The 24,249-nt window shown below is 42.1% G+C and overlaps 1 protein-coding gene across 1 annotated transcript in view; it reads left to right on the top strand.

Moving 5' to 3' along the window:
- The window catches only part of MRS2 (magnesium transporter MRS2), a 65,125-nt gene that overhangs the window by 22,495 nt on the left and 18,381 nt on the right, over positions 1-24,249 (top strand). Inside the window, exons 3-7 of the mRNA XM_030190093.1 lie at positions 5,161-5,197; positions 5,534-5,646; positions 10,230-10,403; positions 14,704-14,834; positions 18,858-18,974. Of these exons, the coding sequence (XP_030045953.1) occupies positions 5,161-5,197; positions 5,534-5,646; positions 10,230-10,403; positions 14,704-14,834; positions 18,858-18,974 (572 nt within the window). The remainder of the gene's footprint in view (positions 1-5,160; positions 5,198-5,533; positions 5,647-10,229; positions 10,404-14,703; positions 14,835-18,857; positions 18,975-24,249) is intronic.

Genomic DNA, 24,249 nt, shown 5'->3' with positions numbered 1-24,249 from the left:
CAGACGCTCTGAAAATCAAGCAGAAAGCCTCAGTAAACGTCTTTCAACATACTCACAACTGCACCTGAGTTCTTAATCACATACTTGACAGTCTCGTTCCATGCTTCCACACCAGGACCCACAGCCCAAGCTTAAAATAGGGCGCTCAGAATGTGCGTACCAATCAGCTGTGAACCATCGCGGTACGGCGAGCCTATAGGGACAAACTGCATCCTGAATACTTCACCCTTGCTCGGGTTTGGTTGCTTTAATACTTTAATGCTTTATAGAAATGCAGTCCATTCCAACGAAGTATTCAACCCAAGCGGTTCTAAGGATCGCAAACGATGTATCCAGCGCTGCTTGCATTGTCTAAGCAGGCGATCATGGTCACCGCCTCGTGTTGGTAATGTAACCTGCTGTATCACAAAGCATCGGAGATCATCAAATAAGTGGTGGGTTTCTTTGCAATGTGAAACTAAAGACGCTCCAAATTTGTTGGTGAATATACATGATTTATGCTCCACTAACCAAACCTGTAGTTTCCTCTTAATTTTTCCTACATACAGTTTATTGCATGGACATCTCAATGCATAGATTGGGTAGATAGGCAATTAGTGTATGACCTCAACACAAATTTCTTCTGATCTGCAGGGTTTGTAAACTCTGTACATTCCAGCATGATGGCACACATCGCACATTTGCTGTGTCCATCACTTAAACCTTGCTGACTTCTTTTGATGGGTAAAACAGCTGGGATCAGAAGCTCTTTTAGATTCCGGGCACTGGAAAAAGCTATACGCAAACGATGATGATTGAACAGTTTGTGCGTTTGCATGATGTCCCAGTTGAGTTTTAGTATCTTGGCCACCTCTTCCCCTCCCTTCAAATACCTTAATACAAAGGTATCCACTGCATCAATATCCTTATCACTCAGACCTCTCTCATGCGATAGTAACAGGTTCCTGTCATTGTACTTAGCTCTCCGGTAGGCATTTTTCACTATCCTTGAGGGATAGCCTCTTTCAAGAAAAGAAGAGCCAAATATCTTAGCCTGATGTTTAAAAATCATATCATTGTCACAGATCCTGCGGAACCGTAAAAATTGAGAGTATGGTAGGCTGTTCTTAAGAGACTTAGGATGGCAGCTACCGTACTGTAGCAAAGTGTTACTATCTGTGCTTTTCTTCTGAACACGGGTGTTGAATCTTCGATCCATGAGCAAAATATCCACATCCAAAAATTGTATGTTGGAATCTGAATGATTGCTGGTAAACTGAATCACTGGATTACATTGGTTTAACCAGTTTACAAAGTCCAGCAGGGTCTCTGCCTGACCAGTCTAAAGCATAAATACGTCATCAATGAACCTTTTCCAGAATAGGATAAACTTCCAATAGGGGGACTTCTTAAGATATTGGTCCTCAAAATGTGCCATAAAAAGATTGGCAACCAAGGGTGCAAAAGAGGCCCCCATGCCGACCCCTTTCAACTGAAGAAAATAACTGCCCTGGAATTGGAAATAATTTTCTTGCATGGCAGTTTTGGTGAGATTCATCAAAAAAATCTGTGGGGACATCCTCCGGTTTGGGTCTAGTTTCAAATGCATCATGAATCACTCTCAATGCTTGATCCTGTGGGATGGACGTATACAATGATTTAATATCAACAGTTACTAACACCACTTCTGAATCTCGAGGAAGCTCTATATCTTTTATCATTCAGTAAGTGTTTTATATCGCGTAAATAGGACCATGTCTGGGGAACTAGGGGTTTCAAAAGGTGGTCAACAAAAATACATAGAGGTTCCAAAACCGATCCTTTTGAAGATAAAATTGGTCGCCTAGCTGGACTCACTAAACGCTTGTGTATCTTGGGTAAAACGTATAGAACTGGTGCAATAGGATGTTTTGTTGTTAGAAACTTAAATTCCTTTAAAGTGAGGAATCCTTCATCTACCACTGTCTTTACCAGTTCCTTGATCAACTCTTGCAAACGGAGGGTGGGATCTTCGCTGAGGGGTCTGTAAGCCCCTCGGTCTTCTAACTGAGTTTGAATCTCAAAAATGTAATCCTTCTGATTGAGGATCACCACTGCCCCGCCCTTATCCACTTTCTTGATAACTACACGTTCATCATTTCTTAGAGATGTTAGAGATCTTCTTTCAGCCAGTGATAAGTTATCCCCAAAACGCTAATGTAAACTTGTATTTTTACCTGCATCTGAAGCAAAAAAAAAGCTAAGTAACTTGATTAGTTATAATTTTGACATAAAGATTTCTGAATTACGTCTTGTAAATGGAGGTTTTTAGGTCTGTGATGAACTGAGCCCAGTGTGTGCCTTGATACACATTTATGACTAAGTTCGTCCTGGCACTGGGGCAATTTTGAAACCTTTTCCTCTGAAATAAATAAAAAAATGAAAAAAAAAAATACGATAAAAACAACAAAATAGAAGTATATGTAAAAATCATTAAAAAAGGACTAATTAAGTAAAAAAGTATCTCTTTCAACTACTCAAAGTGATTATTTGCAAACATTTACAGAGAAACATGCATATTTATTACAAAAACAATCTCAAAAGATATTTAAAATAAAAATTTTGAGATTCAAACAAGGGTTACTCTACCAATAAATACACCAAATTAAAAATACTGCTTCCAGAGTGGGTGCACAGTCTACACGGAAGTGCATGCAGTGTTTTATTTGTTTGTTTTTTTAAGTTTGGGGCCCTGTTTACTAAGGTGCACTGTTTTTAGCGTGTGCTAAAACTAGCACGCACTAAATGCTAGACACACCCATATATTCCTATAGGTTTCTCTAGCATTAGCAAGCACTAAAAATGCTAGCGCACCTATAGTGTGGCTTAATAAACAGGGCCCTTGGTGTGTCTGTTCATGGAGTAGTCCTTATTGGTCTCTTTCTAACATTTTTGATATTTTTAGAGATTGCTTTTGTAATATACATTTTTCTTTTTTTCATCCCGTTTTGTTTCATGTTGGTTATGTGATTTGCTAGATAGCCATTTGGTTTGGCTTAGTCGTTCATACGTCTTCTTTTGTGCCACACTTGGCAATCTTGATGATAGGCATGAAATAACCCAGTAATCTATAGGTATGCAATCCATATGAGGAGTTACCACTCGGAAAAGGACCTGAAGTCATTGTGGATGATACATTGCTGTGTTCCCCCCTTTTGAATGGGTGTACCACCTGGCTAAGAAACAGAAAATTTTGTAATACCGCACAGTACTCCCCTGCCCTCACCTAGCTGGCAAATATTTCTGGGAAGAACACTACATTAATCTGCTCACTGTACAGCAGCAGTCAGCAAACCAAATAAGAAGAGAATGAAACTGAATATCATAAGGATGGCTCGAGGAATTAATGGAGGGCCAGATAACATTTGCCTCACTGCCTTGAGGAATACTACCCTGTTTAATGAGGGGGGAATGGGTGGGATGGTTATTATGATTAGAAGGATAAGGGAGGAAGGGTTAGGGAAGATGTTTAAAGGTAGAAGGGGGAGTGAATGGAGAAAAGGTAATTGAGGAATGTTATACAGTTTCTGTGGAGCAGTAAAATTGTAAAGGACAACAAGTTACGAGCCTGGGACACTGAAATATATTAGAATGTCTGGGATTAGTGAGCTAATTGGTGGGCAGGAAAAAAGACTTAGGAGAAGAGAATGATGTATTTTGGTGAGCTCTGTGAGGAAGAGACAAGGTGGTTGGGGTGTTGAGGCAGTGCAAAGTTAAGTTTGAGTAATTTTAAATTTCCACCCAGCCTTCCCAGGAATCGAATGGGGTTGGTTATGGTAAAACAGGGGATAGGTAATTTATGATGTTTAGAAGAATTTTATGATGATATTTTGGGGTTTGCTATATTAGGGGTGTAAAGGAGTTGCATCTGTAAAGAAGAAATGGGTAATTCCTTAAGCAGCCTTCATTAAATGGAACATAATAACTGAGAGACTTACTCAGTGGTGTTATCTGCTTGTGTTCAACACTGCCGCAAGCACAAATGAGGCTTTGATGACGCCACAAGTCTCACCGGAAAAGGAGTAATTTATTGATGAATCAGCATGGGCTGCTAGGTTGTCACTAAGAAAGAGGTGATGAATTGAATTGAAGGTTGCTTAATAATAGGAAAAGGAGTTGTAAGGAAGTATATTTGGTTATATGTTGATTTGAATAAAGCTACGGCAAAGTTTTTTTTAATCCACTTTAATATAATAGTTTAGACAGTTTTATTTTATGTAAGTGAGCACAAAAGCAATGCAAGTGTGAATGTTATGTCTCTAACAGCTCTCTGGTACAACTGCACCTTGAGTACTGTGTGCAGTTTTGGTCGCTCCCATCACAAAAAGGTTAACAGCAGAGAGAGGTTCAGAGAAGGAGAGACCAATAAATGGGACAGATTGGCTCCCTTATGATAAAAGGTTTAACTGGTTAGGAATTCTCCAAAAACTGAAGAAAAGTGAGAGGTAATATTATAGTTTTGTAAAAATAAGTATTTTGAAACAATAGGGAATGTTGTTTAACTCTTGTAAATAGTACTACCGTAGTTTCAAGTACTGCAGAAAATTGGTAGCAGTTTTTCATTATAAGAAGAGGTTTTTTTTTGTTATTGCTAGAGGCTGCGGTTTAGGTTAATAGTGTAGCTGGGTTTTAAAGACAGATTTGGATACATTTCTTGGGGCTACCCATTAATGGACCTATTAACTAGGCATGAAGGCTGCCACCTCTTACTTTGAGAGTGAACAACAAACAATGGAGACACCCTACTGAATGGGATTGACAACTATCAAAGACAGAGGGCAGCAGAACACCCTTTTTGTTTGGAGGTCGCAGCAAACCAACGTCCCTGACCCCAAGTACCCTGGTTGTTAATGCTGTGTGGGACCAAAAATTGGTTCAGTGGCTCCATTACACTGCCTGCCTATGGGAGACAGGCTGCTGGGCTCAGTGGACCGTCGTCCTGGGTCAGCATGGCACTTAGGTTCTTACAGACCTGCCCAAAGCAGTACTATCGTCTTAGAAACCTCTGTCCAAAGGTATTGTGGAATTACTTGGCAACTTAGCATAGAAGGTAAGAGGTTTGTCTGAAACCATGTGGAATAAAATGAACACATTTCTAGCTTGAAGAGCAGAGTACTTCTACTTGTTTTCTTCCATTGCTAGGTGAAATTTGACCAAGAAGGGAAGATTACTTCTTTTGGTAAGTACAATTAGGGCTTTTCTTTTGACATTTTTATTTCAAAATGCTTTATAGATGTGGGCCAGTATTCCTGGGAAAAGTATAGCATAAAGGATTTTTATATAGATTTTGAAGCAGTTGGAATACTTTAACTGTTGAAATAATGTAGTGTAAATCATAGGTGCTGCCCTGATGATTTTTTTCTACCCCAGTGCTATAATTGAGGCTGTATAAGCAGTTTAAGAACTTTTTTTTTCATTCTTTAAGAAAACTGAAGTCTTTTCTTTGTAGACCAGAAAGATTAATCACTCAGTTTGAAATTCCTCAGTAAGGTTTCATGGTTTGACTCTTTGCTAGAACGAAAGAAAACGGAGTTGTACCAGGAGTTGGGTCTCCAAGCACGAGATCTACGGTTTCAGCATTTAATGAGCATCGGTGCTCGCAACAACAGGATTATCATGAGAATGGAGGTAATGTTATTTCAATCCTACTTTACCTGTATTTTAACTCTGTAAAGGGTGCAGTTATTATTGTGGGCTACTGTTAAGATGGGTCTTTTTACCACAGATCCCATTTTATGCAGCGAGACCTAGTTACTAAAAGTTATCGGTAAAATTTTGTTTAATTAAAATATTTCGAATCATTTTACCAGTAGCTCATGCTAATTTAGCACAGGTCCCATTTTATGCAGTGAGACCTACTCCCCTGTTTACTAAGCCATGATAGAGGCTGCTGTGTGCTAATGTTGACACAGCCCATTCACTTTGAAAGAGCTGTGTTGGCATTGCTGCACGTCTTAGTAAGTTATTTACTAATAAAAATAAGTTGCCAATAAAATTGTAGTTATTTAATTAAAAGATTTCTAATCTCCACAATCTCCTATTCTTGACGAAGTGCAAAGTTTGTCCATAATCATAATCAAAATATCATAAAAACACAATACAGACATAGACTTGCATAAATCATTGTCGCGTTCTCGAGGACTTTGGCATTCTGTCAGGCTTCTTCCCCGGGAGCACTGGGTTCGTGAGTCCTTGGGCCACCACCGTGGAGCGGCAGTGGCAGGCAAGGTCACCTTCAAGGTAGAGACGAGGCAAGACTGGACTGGAACCCCAGACTGGAGTTCTGCACAGGAATACACAGGACTGGAACGCACCGGACGGGTGCGCACTGGAGTGGAGCCCGCTGGACCGGGACACACTGGAGCGGAGCCCGCTGGACCGGGACACACTGGAGCGGAGCCCACAGGACTGGAACACACTGGAGTGGAGCCCCCTGAACTGGAACACACTGGAGTGGAGCCCACTGGACTGGAACACACTGGAGTGGCCCACTGGACTAGAACACACTGGAGCGGAACCTACGGGACCGGAACCCGCTGGACAGGAACACACTGGATCTAGGCTTCACCTACGCTTAGCCACCGTTCCCGAGGGTTGAGCCCTCAGGTTCGGGCAGCCGGCAGGGCTTACAGGAAAACCGGAACTGGAACTTGCAAGCAGGAACAACAGGAATCAGGATACAGAAGTGCCCCCAGGCACCTAGGCAAAAGTAAGGCAGACAGGCAGGGAATGTCCGGGTTCCGGCAGTAGGCAGGTTCAAAGCAAGTCTCAGGGCAGGCAGCTAGCAAAGTTTCTGGGCAGGTGGCTAGCAAAGCAGTAGTCAGGTTCAAAGCAAAGTCTCTGGGCAGGCAGCTAGCAAAGCAGTAGTCAAGTTCAAAGCAATGGTCAGGTCAAGGAGCAAGACTATGGCTGGAGCTTCAAGGAGTACTGGCAACAGACAGAACAAGGGCTGAAGCTCCAGAAGCAAAAGAAAACACACACGGGGAAAACCAGAACGCTAAACACAAGAAGACTAGTAAAGCTGTACACAAGCTAACAGGAAAGCTATGCCCAAGCTAACCAGTCATACACTAGGAACTCACACTGAGCAAACACAGGAGAACTAGTAAAGCTGTACGCAGGCTAACAAGCAAAGCTGTGCCCAAGCTAACTAGTCATACACTAGGAACTCACACTGAACTGGACAAGGTAGCAGTGCACAGAGCACTCTAACATACCAGGGACCTTAGACGATGCAAAGGCTGCAGTCTCTAAGTGCTTAATAAAGCCCTTCAACACCAGAGGCGCAGCTGCAGCCATCTCTAAGTAACTACGGAGGCTGTTCAGGCACAAACCAAAGAGCAGGCAGAAAGCACAGTGAAACACAGAGAGGCTTCCCACACCCAGGTGTAGTGTAGTGAATCAATTAGAGTCATGCTGCAAGCAGCCAGCACAGAGAGAGAGAGAGAGAGCTAACCCAGGCAACACCCACAGGTGCAGTATAGTGAAGCAATTAGTGTCATGCTGCTGGATGCAGCCAGCACAGAGAGCCAGAGCTAGCTCAGAAAGGACAGACAGAAGAAACAGGAGCCAGCTAGGAAGCTGACCCCCAGGAACAAGGTAAGTCTGAAGGTGGTCACGGCCACAGACGTGACAATCATGTATATAAATGGAAAAAAAAATTGACAAAACAGCAATCAGAAAAGCAAATACTTATCAAGTAGAATTATTAAACAAAACAGTCTTCAAGCCTTTTTTTAATTCATTCAAGTTTTTAAGGTACAGAATTCCATAAGTTAGCCATAAGTCTTTGTTGTGCATGTGTGTTCCCTTTCTGGTGGTTTGTTGGAAGCCTTGGATGCTTAAGAATGCATTTTATTTGGTCTGCTGTTAATTATAACAGTAAGCTATATGACATTATTTTGTAAGCCTATTTTGCTACATATGTTTTGTTCAGATTATCACGTGAGTAGCTGTAATTGCTTTTGTATTAATGAGTATTTTTATATATTTTTATCCCGTGTTTTCTTCACTCAATGCAGCAAGTATTTTTTTTTTTACTCGCATTTTTCTGTGTACTTTTAAGTACGTTTCTAGATAGCTGAAGAGTGCTTTGTTCTAAGATTGGTTACGTATTGTGGCTGCATAAAGTTTCTGTGTTAGAATAATAATATAAAGTATTGGCGCTGTGGTGCTTCAAGGAGTTTCTTTGGAGATGGCACCATTTTTATTTGGTATGTGTGTTCCATCTGCTCATGTTTTCATCAGTTTGACATATTATCTTTGGAGGTAGGATATCAAAGATTGCAACATAAGCATAAGTGATATGATATTTAGCATTGCAACATTTTTTATTATTGTATACAGGGCACTTTCTAATGATTTTTTAATGATGTTTCAGAGTAGTATTTTCCAAGGTGCCTTTTTTGACATTTTAGAGTAGTATTTTTTTTAAGGATTTGTTTGGATCTCATGAAGTATCACAGTGCATAGCTTACTTTTCAATATAGGATTTTTTTTCTGGTATCTATCTAAGATTTAACCTCCCCACCCCCCCTTTCTTAATGCTGTTTTATAGCAGTGCTGTTTTGAATGACCCTGTCTGGATTTTATTTGCCCTTGTTGAGAGAATTTATTTGGTAAGACATGCAGATTCTAAAATATTTCATCAGTTGGTGGTCACGTCTAGTATGCATATTTGTTATTGATTTTATATACTTTTTATATATTTAGTTATTTAACTAGTAAAAAAGGCCCGTTTCTGACACAAAGGAAATGGGCGCTAGCAAGGTTTTCCTCGGAGTGTGTATGTTTGAGAGAGTGTGTGTGAGAATGACTGTGTGAGAGAGTGTGTGTGTGTGTGTGAGAGAGAGAGAGTATGTATGAGAGTGTGTGCCAGGGCCCCCTCCCTCCCAGTTCCAGTGTCCCCCCTTCCTCCATGTTCCAAGGTCGTCGTCCCCCCCTCCCTCCCTCCAAGTTCCAGGGTCGTCCCCCCGCTTTTTTTTTCTAGTTTTTGTACAGGTGGTGCATTCCCCCCCTCCCCTGAGTTCCAAACCCCTCTCCTCCACCGATTTCCAGGCCCCCTCCCTCCTTCCAGGCCCCCTCCCTCCCCCCCCAGAGTTCCAGAACCCACCTCCCTGCCTCCCTCCCTCCAATTTCCAGACCCCCTTCCGAGTTCCTGACCCCTGGACCCCCCTGCCGCGACCCTCTCGAGCCCCCCTTCTCGCCGCCAACCCTCCCCCGCCGCCGTCACATACCTGTGCTGGCGGGGGACCCCCAGCCCCCGCCAGCCAAAGTCCTCTTCTCGGCCGCGCGACGTGGACGAATGATCTCATCAAGTTACAATCTGTTTGTGTGCATGTGTCTGACGTCCTGCTTCTGTTTCTGCTGTAATGGAACAAAGCAAAAATGTCCAGTACTAAAAGTTAGACGTTTTAGTCTAAATCTGTTTCAGTCATGACTAAGTCACAGAAAGGTGCCCTAAATGACCACTGAAAGGATTAAAGTATGGCCCCTCTTACTTCCCAGTGGTCACTGACTCCCACCCCCACCCCCAAAGATGTGAAAGAAACAGTACATACCAGCCCCTGACAGCTTCAGATTATATGGCCAGTCCTATTGGAGCAGCAAGCAGATCCCTGGAGTAGCCTAGTGGTCAGTGCAGTGTAGAGAAGGGAGCCCAGGTCCATATCCCACTCTTAACTGTTACACTTGTGGTGGAAAGTGTGAGCTCTCCAAAGCCTACCAAAAACCTACTGTACCCACATATGGGTGACACATGAGATGGAACCTTTTATGTGAAGTCCACTGCAGCACCCCCTAAAATTAAATAATTCATATAGAGCCAGAAATCAGAAAAGCTAAAAATCGAAAATTAGACAACATAATACCAATCATGCCAAATAAGTAAACAGAGTTCTGGGGAGAAGGGACATCCATTTCCCATCCATATTGTAGGCCCAGGAAATAGATCGTCTTTTAAGTTATTAAGAAATTATCAAATGATCAATCTCTGATTAAATCTCAAGGAGAAGCTGATTCCACATGCTTGGGGCTGCCGGTCACTCTTGTGTGTCATTTTGACAGAAGGCACTTGTGGCATGTGTCTTTGTGATGACTGTGGTGTCCTTATATGGCAATGACAATAACCAAAGTTTCCTAAATATCAGATGCTGTATAATTGCATGTTTGTTTTGGAGAGATCAGAGAATTCTTTTTGTATATGTTTACAGTTTTTGAAAGCTGTGATAACACCAGAATATCTCCTAATCCTGGATTATCGCTACTTAAGCCTGGAGCAGTGGCTGTTCAAGGAACTTGCACCTCAGCTGGCAGGAGAAGGCCAACTAGTTACATACTCCTTGCCGTTTGAATTCAGAGCGATAGAAGCAATTCTGCAGTACAGGGTGAGCCTTGCTTAATACTGTCTTCAGAATAATGCTATATACCTTGCTTAAATGTATATTTACATTAATCTTTTGTCACTGTATTTAATCACAGTGGCACATTTTCTATTCCTTCATTCTGGAATGTCTGTGGAGTCGGAGTTGGAATCCATTTTGGGTGGAGTCAGAGTTGGTAAAAATGTACCGACTTCAGCTTCAAAATAAAAAAAAACATTATAATAATCTTTTTATACTTACATACTTGTTTTTGTCCTGGACCTAAGGTTATGTTTACCAGCACTTTAGATCTGGTAGGAGTCAGTCAGACAGTAGAAAATAAGAGTCAGAGTCGATGATGTGGGGTACCAACTTGTAGGCATTGCTAGTATGACAGATAATCACTCAAATAGCAATTACTCTGGACTCATTTGGTTAGAAGTATGAGAGTACCTGAGTTAGGCTGTGTCCAATGAAAGAATGATGCCAAAGTGGGAAAATATATTATTTTGTTATCTATCTATCTACATATATCTATCTATCTATCTATATATAAAATAAGCAATTATGGCAAGCATGATAAAAAAAATATATATATATATATTCCTTAGTGTTCCTCTGGACCGGCCCAGACTGTGACTGATGGGTTGTGCACGCCTTCGAGCAGGTGGAGACTGAGAATTCTGATTGAACGGAGTGAGCCAATAAGAGCCCTCGCTAGGACTAGAAAGATCTAGTAATCTTAGTCTCCAGCAGGTGGAAAGTTGTGAACCATTCAGTCTCTCTGAATTTTCTTTTCCTTTCTTGGGTTAGTCCTTTATTTTTCCTTACTTTTGCGTGCCTGGGGTGTATTGAATAAACCTGTTCTCTGGAGGTTGAGGTCCCCGTGGGGGCCTATTCCAGCCTCTGGGGTGTTTATACCCGGGTGGCCAGGTCCCCCCACCCCAATCCGCCTCTTCGACTCAGAGGTCCCATCTATTCCAGAGGTCCCAGTCCTTTCGGGGAACTTGTAGAGGGGGCAGAGACTCGGGGAGTTCTTTCCAATTCCCTGCTCGTCCTTCCCAATGAAGATGTCTGGTCCCAGCCTCTAGTGCCTTTAGGAGCGTGTTTGGTGCAGTTTTACTGGAGGTGGGCCCAAATCATCTCTGACCAATGGGTTCTGGAGGTTATTTGAGAAGGGTACACCTTAGAGTTTGCGCGGCCTCTCTCGGATGCATTTCTGGAGTCCCCTTGTCGGTCTCGTCTCAAAGCGGATGTTGTCCAGGGAACTCTGGAAAGGCTTCTTAACCTCCAGGCTATTTGTCCAGTTCCCCCATGAGAGATCAGGCAGGGACGCTATTCCATTTATTTCATTGTCCCCAAAAAGGAAGGCTCTTTCAGACCCATTTTAGACCTCAAGGTAAGTACTCAAGGTCTCCTCCTTTCTTATGGAAACTCTACAGTCAGTCATAGCGGTCCGGAGAGTTTTTGACGACTTTAGATCTCACCAAAGCATATCTCCACATTCCGATCTGCCCCTTGCACCAGCGGTTCCTGCACTTTGCAATTCTCGGCCAGCATTTTCAGTTTGGGGAGTTGCCCTTTGGTCTGGCGACATCTCCACGCACTTTCACCAAAGTAGTGGTTGCAGCAGCCCTCAGAAGGGACGGGATTCTGGTCTATCCTTATCTGGACGATTTGCTGGTCAGAGTGAAGTTGCACAGTGAGTCTTCAGGTTACAGAGAGAGTGGTCAATTTCCTCCAGTCTCTTGGATGGGTAGTCAATGCGCAGAAGAGTTGCCTACAGCCATCTCAGTCCTTGGATTATCTGGGAGTGTTACTCGCCCAAGACAGGATTCTCGAGTTGCAGACATTGGTTTCTGTAGTCTGCGTGGGATTATCTGCAGGTTTTGAGCTCCATGGCGGTGACAATAGAAGTTGCGCTGTGGGCCAGGGCACATTTGAGACCTCTTCAACGATCTCGTCTCTCCAGGTGGTCACCGCAGATGGACTTCCTCCTGCGAAAGTAGTCACTACCAGCACAGGAGAGAGGCAGTCTTCGCTGGTGGCTCCGGACGCCCAATTTGTCCAGAGCGATGTCTCTGGAGACCCCGCAGTGGATTGTGGTCACAACAGACACCAGTTTTTTGGGCTGGGGAGCTCATTTTCAGGGGTAGTATGCTCAGGGCCTATGGTCGCAGGAGGCAGCATCTTGCTTTATTAATCACTTGGAGACCAGAGCAATACATTTGGCCCTCCAATTGTTCTGTACTGTACTGAAAGGTGCATCAGTCTGCATCACGTCAGACAACGCCGTGGCCTATGTCAATTGTCAAGGAGGAACTCTGTCTGCGTCTAGAGCAGGAAACGGCTCAGCGTATGAGCTGGGCGGAGTGGCATCTGGAGGCCCTCTTGGCGGCTCATGTAGTTGGAGTGGAGAATGTTCAGGCAGGCTTCCTCAGTTGCACCACTCTGGATCCCGGGAGAGTAGTCTGGGGTCTTCTTGTGACTCGGAGGAGTAGCGGCGTCTGAAGTGTCTGGATATCAAGAGAGTTCTCAAGCATTACTTGAATATTACAGAGGAGTTCCATCAGATGGATCGTCTGTTTGTATTGATTGGGGGAGTTTGCAGGGGGTTAGCGGCTTCTAAACTTACTCTATGTAGGTGGCTTAAGGAGATGATTGCTTCTGCTTACCTCCTGGCGGGCAGGTTGGTACCCGACAGTGTAAAAGCGGGACAGGCAGCTTCTTGGGCCGAACGTTGTCTGGTTCCACCATTAAAGATCTGCAGGGCGGCAACCTGGTCCTCGCTGCATTCCTTCTCTAAGCATTACCGGTTGGATGTGCAAAGTCATCAGGATGCAGTTTTTGGAGCGTAGGTTCTTACAGCAGGTTTGCTGGGGTCCCGCCCATGAATTCTTACTGCTTTTGTTACTTCCCATCAGTCACAGTCTGGGCCGGTCCGGAGGGACGCTGAGGAAGGAGAAATTAAGCCTTACCCGCTAATTTGCTTTCCTTTAGTCCCTCCGGACCGGCCCAGAACTCTCCCATTCCTGTTTGCTGTTGTTGATGTAGTTCGACAAGTTTTGGGCTAAGGAGAGTCATGTTGTCCATCTCCTGTTCTTAGATATTATTTAAAAAAAAAAAAAAAAGTCAAAATGAGCACAGCTTTGCATGCTTGAACAAATTCCTGCAGTGCTGTTAGTGCCTTTCCGTCGACGGGCACACTCAGTATATGGCACAAGCTCGGTGGTAGTCTGGTGCTGGTGGCTGCTCAGGTTCTCAGGCAGCCAGAACGTGTCTCTGTTTTTCTCCTGCTTTGGTATAATATACTGGATCTTTCTAGTCTTAGTGAGGGCTCTTATTGGCTCACTCTGTTCAATCAGAATTCTCAGTCTCCACCTGTTGGAAGCCGTGCGCAACCCATCAGTCACAGTCTGGGCCTTTCCGGAGGGACTAAAGGAAAGCAAATTAGCAGGTAAGGCCTAATTTCTCCTCTTAAATTTCTGAGCACTTTACAAATTCACCTTTAAAAGTTGGTTTTAAAAGATTCCTTTGTGCAATAAAAGATTTGTTATCATAGAAGTTTGCAGAGTCCCTTGATTGCCTGTCACTTGTATGTTGGTCTCACTCACCAGCTATCGACGCTGGTTATTTTAGCAGCTGTGGTGCAGGGGTGGAAGCATGTCTTGTTCCAGGGGCGTAAACAAACTTATCCCAGACCACTGTGACCGTTAGCTAGTTCAACTACTGCCAAGGAACAAGACATCGCTGAAACCTACACAGGTTTAAAAGAAATGCTGACCACGGAGTTCAAATATTGACCCAATCATTCCTTCTCACTAAAGTGAAAATCATAACCCTTGATTCAATGATAGTCACAGCTTTTATTGATAAAGTTAGTTTATGCAAAGGCTCAAGAGAAAGGTGGAAACATAAACTTCCTACTGAAGTTTTATTAACGGCAATTAATTCTAACCTTTCTTAACATCTGAGTGTGAGTGTGTGTGTTTCTAGGGAGAAAGCACTAATGATTTACAGATGGAATCTCTGAAAGTGCAAGACTTTTTGGCAGATCTCTCTTGATTAAGGGATCCGCATGTAGCTGCTAATGTCCTATAATCGAATCCTGATTACTCTCCATCCATTTAATACATTTCCCTTCTTTCAGCAGATGGAGCCTTAAGGCCCATAAATGGCCCCAAAGCATTCTTCTAGGATGATCTCTAGTAGATTGTACAAAGTTACTAAAAAACGTTGTTTAATGCGGTATTAAGGATTCAGGAGCCACAGTATTTTTAAAAGGTCATTAATAATCTCTATGAAGGATTTTTCTTTTTTCTAGATCAGCTGTCTTCAGGGAAGACTTCAAGTTTTGCAGCCTCATATACTGGAGACGCTGGAATCTCTAGTGGACCCTAAGCTTTTGTCAGTGGATAGGAGCAAACTACATGTTCTTCTACAAAATAGCAAAAGGTAACTAGGAATTGGTTGGTGGTTATAAATATGACGTTATAGAATTTCTCTATTCAAACAGACTCCTAGTGTATGCAGCCACCTTTGGTTTGGTTAAATACATTTCTTGTTGGTGTACTACATGATATTTACTGTGGAGAGAGGGGAAAAGGGCTAATGATGATATTAATCGGAGGTTTCTGCAGAATCTCTTACTTGAAGATCATATTCTATTTGTTCACCAAATTGAACAATTGGATATTCAAACCTCCTGACTGCATAGTGTTGAGTATTTGGGGCAAAAGGCTTTAATTAACTAGAGCAGTATAGAAAAGAATGTTCAACCTGTCTATCAGAGCTATTGAAAATCATTCGGGAAATGTCCAAAATATGTGAAGCTTAATGTTGAACATCTTCAGTATTTTTCACTTCTCTGTTTTCTCGGATAAGAGGTACAACAAGAACAATTACTTGATTTCTTTTTCTTTTTCTTTTTTACATTTGCATGCCTTCACCTAAAATTAAACAAGGTTTAATTTGTTTTTGTCGTTAAGAGGAAATCATTGAAGCTGCTGAATGGGAAAATTCCAGCCTTGGATCATTTTTAAAAAAAAAGTTTGTTCATGTATTTGCCTCTCTCTCTTTAGTGGTCTAGTTCATCACCTTTGATAACCAGAAATAACCTGTAGAAACATTTAAGATCACTGAGCCCAAGTATCATTAAACAGCTGACTGTCCTCTCTTGTGTCAGTTCATAAATGGATGCATCAAGGATGACCCTATCTGCCATAATTATTGAACTGCTGGCATAACTTATTTAGAAAGAGCCTTTTTCAAGATTTTTAGGGTATGTCACCTGTGTTGGAGAGACTGTAATCAATGAGTTTCTCATGTGCACAACTCAGTTATATAAATATATTAAGAGATTCTGACTAAAATGATAAAGATAAGGCTTACTTTGTAGTTCTATGACAGTGCTTGAGTGTTGCCATTTGGAAGGTCTATAGTTAAATTTCCAGATCAGATTTTCTGCACCTCAGTAGATTGAACAAAGGTAGTGTTTACAGTCCCTTATGTGGGACTGATGGTCGACAAGGGTGATAACCTGGTGGCTGGGCATCCATTATATGGGTGTATAGTACAATAATTGTGTAGAGACTTGCAAAGAATATTTTTATCATCATTCAGGAATTATGTGAAAACATTTCTTCTGTAAGCAGTTTGGCATTCTCACTCCTTTATTTACTGAAGAATCATAAAAACACGTATCTATAAAAAGAGTAATACATTTATTTACTTAACTACTTACAGGGAGTAAAAAGCTATTTACAAAACTGGGGAAATGACATATAGGAAATAGAGTTCTTTGAAAATAAAACTCACACCTATCAGAAATTAGTTAGTACAAACACACACTTTACCCTGCAGGCCACTGCCTACTACCTGTTACCAATTACAGTGTTTGTACAACCTGCTTGTGTTGATTGTGTCTTTCATGGACGACTGGAGAAGCAAGGTTTTTGTTGTCTTGCAGGCAGTGCTTGCTTCTGGAAGGCTCGGGTATTCAGTGAGTTGATTAAAGATCGGATGAAAGTCAGATGAATGTAAGGAGGCTAATAGCAGGAAAGGTCAGGTCCTTTCCAGTTAGAGAGATCCATCTTTTATACCATTTTTTATAACAGTAATGTCTGATCTTCTGATGACATTTTAGAAGGCCAGAGAAACCACAAGAATGTCTTTGACTTCATTCAAGATGCATTTCTTAGATCTCTGGCTCGGATGAGACTAGTGGTCGAGCTTTTGGTGTCATTCTTAGTGCTTTTCCTGGAATTCAGGGCTCTGACCAGTCTTGTGACATTAGTTCTGGGGACTTTCTCAGAACTCAGGCTCCAGTCTGCCTCAGTCTTGAGGGGTCATTGCGACCTAAAATTACTTTGTATTAGAGCTGTACCAAATAGCATATTTTACTATTCTACCTAATACAGTTAATGAAAAATATTTGGCCAAATATTAATAATGGGCATTGAGCTTTAACATAACAAATAATAAAAGAAGCAACGTGACATCAGACATCAAGTGTTTATTTCAGTAGGAGTTAGCACAGTAGAGCCCCGGATTATTCATATTTGAATTTAAATTACTATTCGGCCAGATATGATCTGCAGCATAAAAATTATTTTTGCTGTGTATCAATTCTCTTGAGCAGATGATAATTTAGGAACACAATAGAGAAGAACCCATTCACTGTCTACCAGCTGCCTTCCCCATTACTTCTGTTACTTATGATATTATGTATACAGTATGCACTCCAGGGAATTATGTATCCAAAAAAATCAAAATAACACATGGCAAAATAATACAACATGTTAAACAGAATACTGTTTGCAGTATTCTGGAAATATATGCAGGTACTTTTACACTTGACTCTCAGTCAGCCTTAGCTCCCAGATCAGCATCTTCCTGTTGGCCATGTAACAGAAATCCTGATGTTACTGGCAACATAAAATATGAGCATAAGCATCACCATACTGGGACAGACAATGCTTATGTTACCTATCACTGTTTTGGTAGGATGCCAAATGGCCACAAGGCTTCTGTTTATTTGTTTTCATTATCTTTTCTTAACTGGCCAGGATTTCCTGTCTATTTGTTATTTTTTTCCCTTATTTTTCTTTTCATCTTTCTTCAATTTATTGTTCTGCCTATGTCCAGATTTAATTCTTGCTTAGTATCCAGTCTTCAGTTTCCCTCTTTTTACTCTACCTACATTTTGCCATCTCTTTCCCTTACCAGAGTCTCTAACTCTATCCTCTTTCTTCTCTCCCCTTTCCTTCCAGTGACTGTTCCTTCTCTCTGACCCTTCCATCCAACATCTGATCCTCTCCATGACCCTTCCATTCAGCATCTGTTCCTTCCCTCTTCTTTCCAGTGTCTGACCCTTCTCCCCTCCCCAACCTCCAGACCAGCATCAGCAAAACAAGGCTGACTGTACATATTCATGGCTGTTGGCTCTCTCCTGGAACCAGGAAGTGATGGAGGGGCAGGACTAGTAGACACAAGTATGCACAGTGCTGCCCCTTGATGGCTGTCCTTGGTTTTACTGCTGTTGATGCTGGTCTGGAGAAGCAGCACTGGCAGAAAGGAGGTGGGGTAGGTCTCTATGCCTCTGCTGCAATGCAAACTAGAACTGCTGTGCAGCTTCTAAAGAGAGTGCGGTGCCATGCAACTTAGAGGGAACATTATTCATAGTTATTAAATGCCACCAGGTTTTCAATTCCTTTGCAATAGAAAATAACCAAATGTCAGTGGGAGGAAAACTCAAGTATATGATATTGTATCTGTAAAGAGACTTGCATTCTGACTTAAGTATGGCCTCGACTTAAGTATGACCTTGATCAGCGTAAACATTTGTGGCCTGTCTTTGGGCATATTATCACTCTCTGGTGCTTACATATTTTCTTCAAAAAGAGCAGAACTTGTACTGCAGTAGACATAAAGTAACATAAAGCTGAGAAATCTGACTTTTTTGGTATACTTCCTCTTTGAATGGGATTTCTATGTGCATGTAACGGGGGGGGGGGGGGGGGGGGGGGGGGGAGAGAAGGCACTGGGGTGGGTGGGTGGGTGGGGTTGGGTGGTTTAGACAGGTGTGAATAGAGATAAGTGATGTGCTTTTGATTTATGTTAATCCTGGAGAGTCTTGGATTCTATTGGTTTGAATTGTGTGCAATGAAGTTCTGTTACCTATAGGTTGTAGGACAGATGGGGAATCGCACCTGTCGCATTTAATAAGACAAGAGGTTATATCAAGATGTGTATTTCATCTTAGTTGGGGGGCGGAAAATGTAAAACTTTTGGTGGCACAGCTCTGTTCGGTAGCTATTCAGCGTGTACTGATTGTTATGATTATACTTGGAACTGTTGTTTGTGAATTTATATGGTTCCATCAATAAAAATGTTGAAACATAAATAGTAAAAAAGAGGTTGACAATTGAAGGTTGTGAGATTTACAACCCACTGATCTAAGATTCCTCTTTCTTCCAGCCTGTCAGAATTAGAAACAGATATTAAAGTCTTCAAAGAGGCTATTTTAAAAATCTTGGATGAAGAGGAATTAATAGAAGAGCTCTGCCTTACTAAGTGGACTGACCCTCAAGTATTGTAAGTGACCTAAAGGAATGGGAATAATTTTCAGTTGTAATGTTTCTAAACTGCCTTCCTGGCCTAGGTTGTCCAAAGTGGTATGAAGCAATTTAACAGAAACCAGATATAGTAACTTCCAACACTGAATTTGAGCAAATGCGAATCAGATAGTCACAGAGGGTATCAAGGTAATACAACCTATATTAGTACCACAAATTCGTCATGGATTGATTTTTTTTTCAGTGTTATTTCAAAACAATCTTACTGTAAAAATATGAAAAGCATTCTTATCCTGGAATGATATACTTTCAGACTTTCAAGAACTGAACCCTGCAGCACACCACTAGTAACATCCCTTTCCTCAGAGTGAGGGCCATTTACCACTACCCTCTGTTGCCTTCCACTCAACCAATTTCTAACTCAATCACTTTAGGGCCCGTAACAAGGGCATGCAGTTTTATTAGCCCTCCTTGTGGAACTGTGTCAAAGGCTAAAATCTAATTACACCGCATCTAGCGATCTTCCTCGATCTAACTCTGTAGCCACCCAGTGAAAAAAATCAATCAGATTTGTCTGACAAGACCTGCCGCTAGTGAAACCATGTTGCCTTGGGTCCTATAATTTATTGTATTACAAAAACTGTACTATTCTCTGTTTTAAAAGTGTTTCCGTTAATTTACTTCACAGAAGTCAGACTTACCGGCCTGTAGTTCCCAACCTCTTCCTTACTTCCACTTTAGTGGAGAGGGACCACATCTGCTCTTTTCCAGTCCATTGAAAGGTCAGCCAGCGAAGCTGCTAGAACTTCCATAAGTTCCTTCAATGTCCCTTTCATAGCTATATTTTGAATGTCTTCAATTAAATCTCTGTCCACTTCTTCTGTCTGTGAAGGAGGCCTTTATATCACATCAGTGTAAATAACATTTTCCATTCCCTCGTTCTAGATTAACCCACAGTGCCTCTTCCTTACCCTGTCGGTCCTGCAATTGTGTGGTTTTTATTTTATCTTAAACCTATAATTCCACTCCCCCTCCCTTTATTCCTTCTCTGCCTTTCCAGAACAGCAAGACTCTTAACTGGCTGCAGGAAACATTTGGAAGCTATTATTTTTGCCAAATAAGGTGTTGTAAAGTACTACCTAAAAGTGTGCACAAACTAATAACAAGTATGCATTGAATTTTGAAGAAATATGTCTTTTAGCATTACATCACATAGAGGTTATATTCGTTTGTGTTCATTTAGAGAGCCATTGAAACATGCAGTTTGAGCAAGTATGCCTAGTGCTTGAAGACAGTGGTGCGTTTTGGTAGTCTCTGGCTAGAAAGTACAAGCAGATGATGAAAGGAGGGGCCAATACCTACCATTCAAGCTGCTGGAAGATAATGACCCATGCAGGCAGACAGTTAGAGACATGGACTGTGGGGGTTGCATCACCCACAAAGGGCAATGGAAGGATGCAGTGGCAGAGGTGGTAGAGAGAATTGGGGGTTAAAGTGAAGAAGGGCAAGTGGGGGAGAGTGTTCCTGAGTTGAGCTGAGGAGGATGTATAAAATCCTTTAAAGGCAAATTGATCTTATCTTCCATTTGTTTTTTGTTTTGTTTGTTTTTGTTTTTTTAAGAAAAACTAGCTGGCCGACAAAGTAATGAGTAAGGTTGTAATAGGTTGGCTAGACCAATATTTTCCAACCATTATTCCTTTAGACCAGGTGACAGAAGAGTGACCAGCACCTGGGCACTCTCTCAGTATCTCACAGCAAGAGGCAACACTTGCATCCTATTCTTGACCACATTATATTCCTCAGAGTGTAGTAAATGATGGGCAGCATGTAGGTCACAAATAGGTGAGTCCTGTTTTGTGCAGCACACCCATTGCACATGTCACCTCCTCATCTTTACCCCTCCTCAGCCACTTTTGGCTTTCCTGTTGGCGACTTGTCATCTTGGTGTCCACAATGCCTGTTCCATATACATAGTAAGAATTTTTTTTAGGTATATTTAAAGCAAGAAGCTGTCAAAAGAATCGGTTGGACCGCTAGATGGCCGAGGGGTAAAAGGGTTGATCAGGGAAGACAAAGCCATAGCGGAGAGATTAAATTAATTCTTTGCGTTGGTCGGACACAGGATGCTGGGCTTGATGGACCATTGGTCTTTTCCCAGTATGGCAGTGCTTATGTTCTTAAGATTTGGGAGTGATACCGGTGCCAGAAATGGTATTCGATGCGGACAAGTTGGAGAAACTGAATGAAATCTCTATAAACCTAGAGGATGTAATGGGGCAATTTGACAAATTGAAGAGCAGCAGATCTCCTGGACCGGATGGTATTCTTCCCAGAGTACTGATACAATTGAAAAATGAATTGGCGGAACTATTGTTAGTAATATGTAAATTATCTTTAAAATCAAGCATGGTACCGGAAAGTTTAAAAAGGTTCCAGAGGAGATCCAAGAAATTATAGACCAGTGAGGCTGACGTCGGTGCCAGGCAAAATGGTAAAGACTATTTTATAAAGAACAAAATTACAGAGCATGTTCAAAAGCATGGATTAATGAGACAAAGCCAACATGGATTTAGTGAAGGGAAATCTTGCCTCACCAATCTTACATTTCTTTGAAGGAGTGAACAAACATGTGGATAAAGGCGAGCTAGTTGATGTGTATCTGGATTTTCAAAAGGCGTTTGACAAAGACTCCATGAGGAAATTGGAAAGTCATGGGATAGGAGGTAGTGTCCTATTGTGGATTAAAAACTGGTTAAAGGAAAGAAAACAGAGAGTAGGGTTAAATGGTCAGTATTCTCAATGGAGAAGGGTAGATAGTGGGGTTCCTCAGGGGTCTATGCTAGGACCTCTGCTTTTTAAACATATTTATAAATGATCTAGAAATTGGAGTAACTAGTGAGGTAATTAAATTTTCTGACAACACAAAGTTATTCAAAGTTGTTAAATCGTGAGAGGATTGTGAAAAATTGCAAGAGTACCTTACGACACTGGGTGTCTAAATGGCAGATGACGTTTAATGTGAACAAGTGCAAAGTGATACATGTGGGAAAGAGGAACCCGAACTATAGCTATGTAATGCAGGGTTCCACGTTAGGAGTCACTGACCAAGAAAGGGATTTTGGCGTCGTTGATGATGATACATTGAAATGCTCTGCTCAGTGTGCTGCAGCACCTAAGAAAGCAAATAGAATGTTGAGTATTATTAGGAAAGGAATGGAAAACAAAAGTGAGGACATTATAATGCCCTTGTATCGGTCCTTGGTGCAACCGCACCTCGAATATTGTGTTCAATTCTGGTCACCACATCTCAAAAAAGATATAGTGGAATTAGAAAAGGTACCGAGAAGGGCGGCAAAAATGATAAAGGGGATGGGATGACTTCCCTATGAGGAAAGGCTGAAGCATCTAGGGCTCTTCAGCTTGGTGAAGAGATGGCTGAGAGGAGATATGATAGAGGTCTATAAAATAATGAGTGGAGTGGAATGGGTAGACGTGAATCATTTGTTTACTCTTTCCAAAAATACTAGGACTAGGGGGCATGTGATGAAGCTACAAAGTAGTAAATTTAATACGAATCGGAGAAAAGTTTTCTTCATTGAATGTGTAATTAAACTATTTAATTTGTTGCCAGAGAATGTGGTAATGGCGGTTAGCTTAGCGGGGTTTAAAAAGGGTCTGGATGGCTTCCTAAAGGAAAAGTCCATTGACCATTATTAAATTGACTTGGGGAAAATCCACTGCTTATTTCTTGGATAAGCATCATAAAATATATTGAGCTTTTCAGTGATCTTGCTAGGTATTTGTGACCTGGATTGGCCACCGTTGGAAACAGAATACTGGGCTTAATGGACCTTTGGTCTGTCCCAGTGTAGCAATACTTATGTACTTGTATAAGATGGTATATTGCACAACATTGTTATTAATGTAGGTGTGCCTTGGCCTTGAAAAGCATTGGACTAGACTTATCAATACTTTTTTTACAGGTTGATTTACAATATAAATGCATTCATAGAAATATAGACTATAATGATACTTAAAAACCTTACATTCCACCTGATAGGCCCAATTTATTTTCTTTTAAATTTCCACAGGCTTCCAGTATATGATGGTAGGTAAACCCACATGGTCCGTCTAGTCTGCCCAATAAGGTGATCAGAGCAGGTTACACTTTGCCATGATCAAATACTGGCATTGTAAGTAGGGCAGTCACACAATCACGGAAAAGTGGTTTTATGACTATGCAGCAACCAAAATTATAAAACCACTCGTCCATGCCCCTAATATCATGTCCAAATCACAAGAATGGATTTATGTGGTCGCAGAAACTTATTGTTATGACCTTTGGTCCAGTTGAAAGTGCAGTAATCCACAAAGAACCTAGAAGGCCAAATCAAATGCATAAATTCATATATTAAATTCTAAGTAAATTCCTGAAATGACTTAGAAACTGAAGGGGAAAAAAGTATCTGGACCAACAGGAGAATCAGTAGCTTCCTATCTATATAAATAATTCTCACCCAGTAATTCTTAGCGCCCCTCACTGTTACACTCCCTGTCCCTCACCCCTCACTGTCACTCACCCGCCCCAGCCACGCCTCTTCCGCACATAATTCGCAAGGCCAACGTTCTAAGTGAAGCTGCACTTCCGGAATGTGAGGCGGCATAGATCGGAATGTGTCCCCACAAGTGTCCGCCCCGCCCTCGCGTTCGAAAGTCGTGACGTCCCCATGACGTCCGAATACCATCACCGCCCTGCCCTCGCATCAACACGTCGAGGGCAGCTGAACATAACACACACTACAAACGCCGCCGCGAACGCCGCTATACAACCCCCTACAAACAACATTGACGCCCGCCCCGCCCTCACGTTTACACATCGAGGGCGCAAGAGGACTTCCACAGCCTTCATCTGCGCCTCAGACGACCGCGACGGTGACAGCGAACAAAATGCAGCGGCGGTAGGTAAACAAGGTGGACTCCTTCCGCCACCACTTCAGACACAACAGACGACATGCTAAGCACGACTGACATCACTCCCCTTCACTCGCGCGCAGGCAGGCAAGGAAGCAGGGAGGGAAGGGGGGGAGGCGCGACACCCTGCCACACACTCTCATTCACACACACACACACACTCTCTCTCTCTCTCACAAACACACTTGCCCACCATCACTCTCTCTCAGTCACAAACACACACTTCCACCTGGGAGGGAGGGGGGCCACCCTGGCACAAAATCCTCTTCAAGACATTCATTGCACAAAACAAATACCTTGCTAGCGCCCGTTTCATTGCTCTC

Source organism: Microcaecilia unicolor, chromosome 1 (assembly GCF_901765095.1).
Source record: "Microcaecilia unicolor chromosome 1, aMicUni1.1, whole genome shotgun sequence".
In the NCBI taxonomy this organism is placed as follows: Eukaryota; Metazoa; Chordata; class Amphibia; order Gymnophiona; family Siphonopidae; genus Microcaecilia; species Microcaecilia unicolor.
The sequence above is the reverse complement of the archived record's forward strand: the minus strand, read 5'-3'. Positions and strand labels throughout refer to the sequence as shown.